The sequence below is a fragment of the Hordeum vulgare genome, chromosome 1H (assembly GCF_904849725.1).
Source record: "Hordeum vulgare subsp. vulgare chromosome 1H, MorexV3_pseudomolecules_assembly, whole genome shotgun sequence".
NCBI lineage: Eukaryota > Viridiplantae > Streptophyta > Magnoliopsida > Poales > Poaceae > Hordeum > Hordeum vulgare.
In genome coordinates this window covers 481,502,816-481,511,184 of record NC_058518.1, presented here as the reverse complement: position 1 = coordinate 481,511,184, position 8,369 = coordinate 481,502,816, and the positions used below count along the sequence as shown (strand labels likewise).

Sequence of the window (8,369 nt, the reverse complement as noted above, 5' to 3'; positions counted from 1 at the left end):
GGCGTCGGCGTGCTAGCTAGCCCGTCCATGCACACGCGTCACCACGGCCTGGGCCTCGATAGTTTAGTCAGTTGGCATCGGCGATGAACCCTACTCGTAGGCTGATGCGCAATCTCACCCGCGTCATACGTACTTACGTGCTACAGTGATAAACAATCTTATCCGAACATCTCTCGCTCATACCTGGCGCCCTTGCACGATGCGATACGGTACGGTGCCGTACGACGAGGAGGAGGAGGAGAAAAGCAAAGAAACATGATATTCCAGCTCCAATTACGTTGTGGTTTACGATCGCGATCGCCTCCTAACTACGTTATCTTTCACCATCCCGCCGACCCCATTATTCCTTTGCTTGCTTTCTCCCACGGTTCCAGTCGGGCTCGGGTCCCTTTCCCTCCCTTCCAAACCCAAACCCAAATCCAAAACCAAAAGCTTCGACAACGAACTTGCCCACCGCCCCCGGGCGCACGGCGCACGCCCATCGCCTCCTCCCTATCCAGCCATCGCCGGCCTTCGCCTCCTCCCTCCCTCTCCTCACCCGGCCACCACCTGCCTGTGGTGCCCGTAGGCTCCTGGGGTGGGGCCGCGGGGGGTGTTGACCTGACCCCACTAACCCGTAACCCGCGCGCCCCACCGCCCAAGCTATTTACCACCTCGCTCTGCGCGCGGCGAGAGCAGGCACACACATACACATACACATACACATACACGAGAGCAGAGCAGAGCAGCACAGAGGGAGATGAAGGGGAGCGGCGGCGAGGCGGCGGCGGCGGCGGCGGTGGTGGGGGAGGAGCACTGCGAGGAGGAGGACAGGGAGCTGACGGTGCGGAAGACCACGCTCTTCTCCCCGGGGGACGGGCTGGAGGCCTACGACCACCGGACGGGCGACCTGGCCTTCCGCGTCGAGACGTACGGCCGGGGAGGGGCCTGCGGCGGGGGCGCGGCGGCCGGGGACCTGGCGCTGCTGGGGGCCGCGGGGGACCCCGTGCTCACGGTCCGCCGCCGCCGGCCCAGCCTGCACCACCGCTGGGACGGCTTCCTCGGCGACGGGGTCGCCGCGGGCGCCAAGCCGCTCTTCTCCGCCCGCCGCTCCTCCATCCTCGGCACCGGGTCCGGGATCCTCGTCGACCTCCTCGCCCCCGGCACCGCCAAGGAGCTCCGCGTCGACGGCTCCTTCCCCAGGCGGTGCTGCCGCGTGGTCGTGGCGGAGGAGGAGGGGGAGGAGGAGACGGTGGTGGCGGAGGTGCGCAGGAAGGTGGACGAGGGCGCGCACGTGCTGCTCGGCCGGGACGTGTTCGTGCTCTGGGTGCGCGCCGGCTTCGACGCCGCCTTCGCCATGGGGATCGTGCTCGTGCTCGGCCGCATCACCGGCGACGAGGTCGACGGCGTCCTCGGCGAGGAGCTGCTCCTCGAGGCCACCTCGCCGGTCTAGTAGTGCAGCAGTAGGCTCCACGCTCCCTTTTGGTTTCCGCACGCACGCACGCAGGGACGTCGCTTGCCTCCATTGTTGCTTGCTTCGCTTGGTCGGTGATGCCTCCTGGCTGGCATTGTTGCCTAGGAGCAAAGTTTGGATCTTGATTTGCACGCCACAGTGGATTGACCTTGTAGCTTTGATGAGTGAACGAACATGGACAAGATCCCCACTACACTGTTTGACTATTACTCTCTATTTGTTTTGATTGATAATTACATACCAGTACTGGTATCTGGAATTATTTAACACATAATAGTGTCATGGGAAGCCTTGTATGCCTAGAGAAGATTCGGGTTTCGTTAATGATCTTAGCATCCATGCGATTGGATCTAACAGCTCCTCGCTCGTGCAAATCAAGAGATATAAAACGACACCAGTAGACTATTCGAGTACAGTATAATCTTGGTGATCCACCTGAACGACCTCGCTGCGAGATGCGTAGTTTTCAAAAATTCAGAGTCACCAAGTTGGAAACCGGAGGCCAGTTTGTGTGGCAGCCGAGTGCAGCTGGTGCTTTCCAACGTAGAAAACGGGCAATCTCTTCCGTGGACAATAATCAAACTGGGAAAATAAGGACAACATTGCACCATCTAGTTCCCTTTCGGCGAGAGCGGTGCACTTGACCTGACCTGACATGACATGGCTTGGCTACCATATAGCAACATGAGCTTATCACAACCACAAGCCAGGTCAGATTAGCGATGATCGTGACAGCATTTCGGGCCGAAAATTTCGTGGCGGCAAATCAAACAGCTCCTCCTAACACTGTACAGTTCATGAAAAAAAAAAGAGGAAAATAGAGGAAAAGAAAACATATTTCTCCCTCGACTAAGGGGCCGAATTATTTTTGTACGAAAGAATAAGACGGCGTGACACCTTCGACCGACGACGCTGTGCAGGCCACACCTTTGTTCTCTGCAGATGTCGTCCCATGGCATGTCCGTGCAGCATCCAACAGCAGCAGAAGAAAAAGAAGATAACGATGAACTCGAATGTACAGCCCTCGAATGCCTCCGACACCGGCTTGTTGCGTCCAGGCACGTTGGAATGGAAAATTGCTGGGAATGATCTCATGTCATGGCTTGTAAACTCTATGCTATGTCAGGTATGTGCTGGATGATCTATGAGCCAGCACCACCACTGTTGATGCTGAAATAGAAGGTCTTGCGACTGAAGGCGTTCATGGCGTAGTCGACCCGGATTTGACCTATGTCCGTGTTGAAGTGGACACCGTACCCGAACCCAACACCGAATCCCGGTTTCCCCTGCCGAAGAGCTGGATTGCCTGCCATCATTTAGTAAATGATGAATGATCATTGAACAAAATAAGTATACAGTGCAGGATGGGATGAGTATGGTCAAGGAAATGTCATACTGAGATATCAAATAAGTATAGAGTGCAACTCAACATTGATATATTGCATCACTAAGTGTTTCATAACCGAGCATGCATCCAAAAAGATGTTTCACGACTCTACTAGGACTCTTTTCTGATTCTATAGTACAACACACTGACGTCGATTGCATTGTCTTTCTGTTAATAAAGGCTAGCTGCTTCAGTCAAATCAGATGATGTGTTAATTTACTTGTTTCAATTTGCATTGGTTGATACATCACATCTCTGAAATATTTGCGTGATTTTCCACTGCAGACACATCTTGATCTTGGCTATCCCATACAGAATGCCAGAATTTATTATTTAAGCTTTTACTGTATTACAGAATTTTGTAATTCCAAATCAAATTTAATAATAAGCTCTGACTATTTGAAGAATGTGTGTGTGCTTTCCACAGAGACACAAAACTGTAAATTTAGTATAGCTGGGTAGTGAGCAACTGTAAATTAAGCCCCTCATTTTTTACTTTAGGAATTATACTGCTAATTTTAGAAGCATCAGAAAAGCTTAAGTATATCGGCCTCATTTTCTTCTAGTTGCAATCAGATTTCTATTTTATTTTGAGAAAAGAGGCAAATAGAAATTACTAAGTACTCAAGTATATAAAGATGAAGTGAAGCCCTTACCAGGAACATGACGAGCAGATCCTAAATCACTACCGCGGTCCATGAACAGTGAACCTTCGAGATTCTTTGCCTTCACAGAAACAGACGTTTTAGTATTTTATTGGTATCCAAGCGGGGACAAGACTACCACAAGAAGATAAACCAAATATCAACGGGTATGGATTTCCGGTGGTGGTGGATGATTTAATAGTCAAATACACCTCTAGAGAAAACTTAAAGTGACAGCACTAACAAGAGTTCACTTTCTACCATAACAGTCACAAATGTTTCCGTCTAGCAGTCTAGCTAGAATTTGCCAAAGCATATGTAAATTCAATGAAAATTTTGTATTCTCATAGAGTAGTTCCAGCCATAAGTGGTATGTTCCCTATGCAAAATCCTAATATTGATCAACCAATGGGGTGTAACTCTCTCCAACAAAACTCTATCACAAATTTAGCAACCACAGGAAATGTCCTCATTGTGCTGGTTGCATTTAAAGAGCTGAAAATGATATGCCACATGATTTCTTCAGAACTTTGGTTCCATTTTATGCAGACTTGATGAAACTTGCACCGGTCAACTACCATAGAAATATAAAATGGAGAAATTCATCTACTAAGCACCAAAATCCATGTTAATTTATTTTAGAGAGATAGGACTTGCTTATTCTCGAAGAAGAACCAATTGTAGGCCTTTATGTTATAGATAATATAGTTTGAATGTCTCATTTTCTCTTTCTTCCAGTATCAAGATTAAGCAGGTTTATTAGAAGAGATAAATTCCTATGAATGCTAACTTCTGAATTTCAGCCCTAAATTTGTACCCTTAAATCACAATTCCTCATCACAGTACTTTGCAGTATCTGATATATTTCTCTTGCATTCAGACACTACCTATTAACTATTATCCCATTAATTGACCCGTATATGCAACAGGAGAAAAGGTAACAAATCAAAATGAGGAAAGGAGAAGAAGAAAAAGGCGAATATTGCATAAAGTACATAACGTAAGAATGATGACAAAACAAGAGAACAATATATGTCCAAGTAAATATGAACATGTCTATGTGATTGCATCTTGTTATCCGTTCCATGTTTGGATGCAACTTCTAGTTACTTCTGGTTCTTCGGTTACCAAGTTTGACTTACAGACTGCATAAATTGTTTTGGGGATTATATATGGATTGTTGTTTTACATACCAAAGGGACCGTATATTCGCAGTTACCAATTAGGCACAGTCTTCCTGAACCAACTGCACCCTCGCCATAACCCCGGACACTACCAAGTCCACCTATTGCAAATGCTTGATACGGTGCCATGTCGCCCACAATGGAACCGCCTGTCAAGCTGCAGCATAGGAAGAGATTAACTAACTTTCATAGTAGAGTTTTGCTGCAGTACAGTAGGCATATGCAGTACCTAGTAACCAAAAATGTTGGCCCCAATTTAATGCCTTTCGAAACAGTACATTTCACTCTGTTAAAAGTCAGTGATTTTGGTACAAGTGGCAATCCTTGTTCCATTTGGAAATTAACCTGTCATTGGGAACTATAGGATAAGATGGAGTTACAGTCAAGTCAAGTAAAGATGGAGATGAAATAGAGACAAACTTACTCTTAAGAAGCTATTATCCTTAACATCTGCGTAGCCAGACTCTTGCTTCAAGATAATCATGTTGTCATGGAGGTTACCACTGCATCATGAAAGAACATTAAACAAATAGTCTTCTCTTTACTGTATCAAAGGGCACGTTCGAGAAAGTACTCCTATTACCTGCATGTTAGGGGAAAGCCATCGTGGTCCCTGGATATGGAACGCCCATCATTATTAACAGGACGGATATGCTGGAGGGAAAGGACAACTGATAAGAGAAGTTGTACAGACTGAAAAAGATGCAAACAACTGAATTTTACTAGATGCTCACCTCAAACTTAACACTGGTTCCAGAAGTCCAGTTTGATGTTGTCGGTTCATTAATCTCCACGCCAAGCGACAACCGACTTAGATTTACCCCTCTGCTCCCTGACCGTGTGAAGTTGTCAGCAGGAAAACCATGCACCGCAACTTCTGGTGTCATCGAGTGCTGATTGCTCAAATAAGCAGGGAAACAAGAAAATGTGTGAACAGAAAAGACAACTTACAAATCCTAACCACTTTTCGAAACTACTCCCTCCATAAAGAAATATAAGAGCGTTCAGATCATTAGGTAGTGATTTGAAACATAACCCAACCAAATTTCATCATAGTAGCTGAACATTCATAATGGAAACAATATGACAAAGGTCAAGCTCAGTGTAGACTACGAGCACATTAATAAGGGGTTTGGTTTGAGGAACAACACCGTGAATGGACCATCCAATCTTAACTCCAAACATAATCCACTTGTTCGGTTCGAAGAATGGAATGAATTGGTCCGTCACCACCTCATCCCTCACAAGCAGAAAGTCCAGGGATGGTGTCTTCCCACCAATACTAATAGTTATGGGACGGTCTTATGATGAGCAACTCTATTCTGGGATAAGGTTCATCATACCTACCACTTCACAAGATAATAGAACCATTAACTGCTCCAATTACTATGGCAAATAATGTCTTCTGCTTAATACTTCATTATAAGTTCAGACACTGGTGGATCCAACGCCCCAGCATGCCAAGGCGGTTACCTCGGGTCGGTAGGAAGCACCAAGGGATTGTGATTTGTGATGGTCTGGCAACAAGTGAAATAGACTGGCAAGTGGCAACATGTAAAGTAGCACAGGTCCACAGCCCCACACATGCAACATAAGAGAGGACCTAGCTACTAATTCTCAATTCTAATCAAGAACAAGACACATCATTGAGTATTTGAGTTGCAGGCCCATCACACAATATATACAGGTGTATTGTTGTACTTACTTTGTTTCTGTTTCAGTTTTTTCAATGTTTTCAGTAACTCAAGACCCTATTTCAATTTTGATCAAAGAAGCCACGATATCTCTCCTTGCTCGGGAGAAGAAAATTAACTTGAGACCTTCAATTTTTGTACAGTGATTAGTGTTAAATATGTCATCCGGTGTTTGGGTTTAATGTTTCCCTATATCTCGTGAACACTAGGATCAAAAGATCAACTATCGCTCTAATAAATCTCTTTTACCCATTTCTAGTGCAGAGAACACGACAGATTTAGAATATCAATGGAAATGAGAAATGAGTACTGTTAACAAGATCAAAGGAGTATAAATTGTTTAGCAACAATTTAAAACGCTATAACATGTTTTTGCTATAGCAGTGCAGCATGCTTATTTAATTTCAGACAGAAGGCCCAGCTAAGAAGCCGAGATAGAATCAAACAGAATGCAGACCTGAATGACAAACGACTGCTGCGATAACCATTCGGGCCTTGGGCGCCTGAAGGCAACAACGACATTAGAGTCATTGACACCCTTATCCAGTACCACGTCCAACTTCTCGCTCCTCCCAAACAGGCTCGGGTGCTTGAGGGAGATCCTGCAGACCAAACTTGACAGCTCAGAACAAAACGGTGCAAAGTTGAAGCAGTAATCATTCATAAGCCCAGACAGGTGTTCCGGGACGCATGTCAAGTGAAACACAGCAACACGCGCACGAATCAGCCGAATATGCCCGCGTGAATCCTGGAAGGCGCGTGAAAATAAAATTATAGACTTAGGAATGAGAACCTTCCGACGATCTGCGAGATGGTGGCGCTGGAGCTGCTGGGAAAAGAAGCAGGCCAAGAAAACAAGAGAGTCAGCAATCGAAGGTCTGCAACGAAACCAACCAATGGCTTCTAGTGAGGGGCGAAAGGGCGAGCACCTCAGGGGCGGCAGCAGGAGGGCCTCGCAGAGCATGTGGGTGAGGTCGACGTGCAAATCCACCTTGGCTGCGGCATTCACACAAACACGTCAGGCACGCGCGCGCGGGGCGACGAAACGAGGGAGCGGGCGAGGGGGAGGGAGGGAGGGGAGGGGAGGGGAGGGGGAACGGACCTTTGCCGGCATTGACGCTCTGCTGGGCTCCCATGGCTGCGGACGCCGGTGGGGCTGGGAGGCGGCCCGGCTCATGCGGCGGAGTGGCGTCCCGGGTGGGGTGGGGTGGGGTGTGGGGGATTTTTGAGTGGGAGGTCGGGTGCCTTGCGTGGGGCGGAGGGAGAGGCCGCCGCAGTGGGATTGCTTCGGTCGGGCTACCACCGCACCGCACCCTAGCGTCCTGCCCAATTTTTAATCGCTTTCCTCTTTCTTTCTCTTTTTCCTAGGGGCTCGTGGTAAAGCGTAGCGGCTCCCGATTTTCCTTCTCCTTCGTAAAATTATAGAAGCTGAAATTTGAGCAAAATTCATAAAATTATAAAAGCTGGAGTTGAATCGAAATTACCCATAATTTTGCTCTAACTCTAGCTTCTATAATTTTATGGAGCACCTCCTAGCTTCATAAAAAACAAGAAATTGGACCCTAGATTCTAGTTTAGGATTTTATGAAGCACCTTGTAAAGAGCTTCTATAATTTTATGGAACACCTTCTAAAGAGCTTCTATAATTTTATGGAACACCTTCTAAAGAGCTTTTAACCCGTCGTCCGTAGGGGTTGACGGAGGAAGGGAAATCGCAAAAGGGATGAGCACAAGTTCTCGAGAGAACATCGGAGCGTATCTTCAGAGTCTTCTGACGAATCAATCCATCGTCTGGAATGGGGGTCTCTCAGAGAGAAATTAGTTACGAGAACCTAGAGTTAGAGTTAGTAACATCTTTAACCTGAAAGAGAAGAGAGAGTAGAACCCAGAGTATAGAAAAGAAGTTAAAGATACTAATACCACCCGATTGAGATGTGGGCCATAAGCCACAACATCAAAGTTATTAAGGTTTTCAAGTACTGGACTCAACTTCGGCTAAGGAGTTGG

General features: G+C 46.9%; 2 protein-coding genes across 3 annotated transcripts; one reads left to right on the top strand and one right to left on the bottom strand.

Annotated features, from left to right (window-relative positions):
• Positions 1-416: 416 nt before the first annotated feature.
• Positions 417-1,662, top strand: LOC123447570 (protein LURP-one-related 5-like). The gene has a single exon (XM_045124181.1). The coding sequence runs from the start codon at positions 740-742 to the stop codon at positions 1,430-1,432; it is 693 nt and encodes a 230-aa protein (XP_044980116.1). The 5' UTR covers positions 417-739; the 3' UTR covers positions 1,433-1,662.
• A 461-nt stretch (positions 1,663-2,123) lies between these two features.
• Positions 2,124-7,631, bottom strand: LOC123447555 (outer envelope protein 39, chloroplastic). Of its 2 annotated transcripts, none has more exons than XM_045124165.1 (11): positions 7,465-7,631; positions 7,292-7,358; positions 7,156-7,191; positions 6,820-6,964; positions 5,403-5,561; positions 5,252-5,322; positions 5,093-5,171; positions 4,898-5,013; positions 4,678-4,825; positions 3,497-3,566; positions 2,124-2,759 (listed from the first exon to the last, which is right to left on the bottom strand). In XM_045124165.1, exons 1-11 carry the CDS (start codon positions 7,496-7,498, stop codon positions 2,596-2,598), a joined length of 1,089 nt encoding a protein of 362 aa, XP_044980100.1. In that variant the 5' UTR covers positions 7,499-7,631; the 3' UTR covers positions 2,124-2,595. The 2 variants fall into 2 exon arrangements, with proteins under 2 accessions (XP_044980100.1, XP_044980107.1); XM_045124172.1 differs by having other exon boundaries at positions 7,156-7,188; positions 7,465-7,577.
• Positions 7,632-8,369: the final 738 nt, after the last annotated feature.

Bases quoted from the DNA above. Each gene is read 5' to 3' on its own strand.
- LOC123447570 (XM_045124181.1), top strand. From the start codon at position 740: ATGAAGGGGAGCGGCGGCGAGGCGGCGGCGGCGGCGGCGGTGGTGGGG.
- LOC123447555 (XM_045124165.1), bottom strand. From the start codon at position 7,498: ATGGGAGCCCAGCAGAGCGTCAATGCCGGCAAAG. The intron at 5,323-5,402 runs GTGAGCATCTAG...CTTTCCCTCCAG, and splicing joins GAACCAGTGTTAAGTTTGAG to CATATCCGTCCTGTTAATAA. The intron at 2,760-3,496 runs GTAAGGGCTTCA...AAATGATGGCAG, and splicing joins ATCTGCTCGTCATGTTCCTG to GCAATCCAGCTCTTCGGCAG.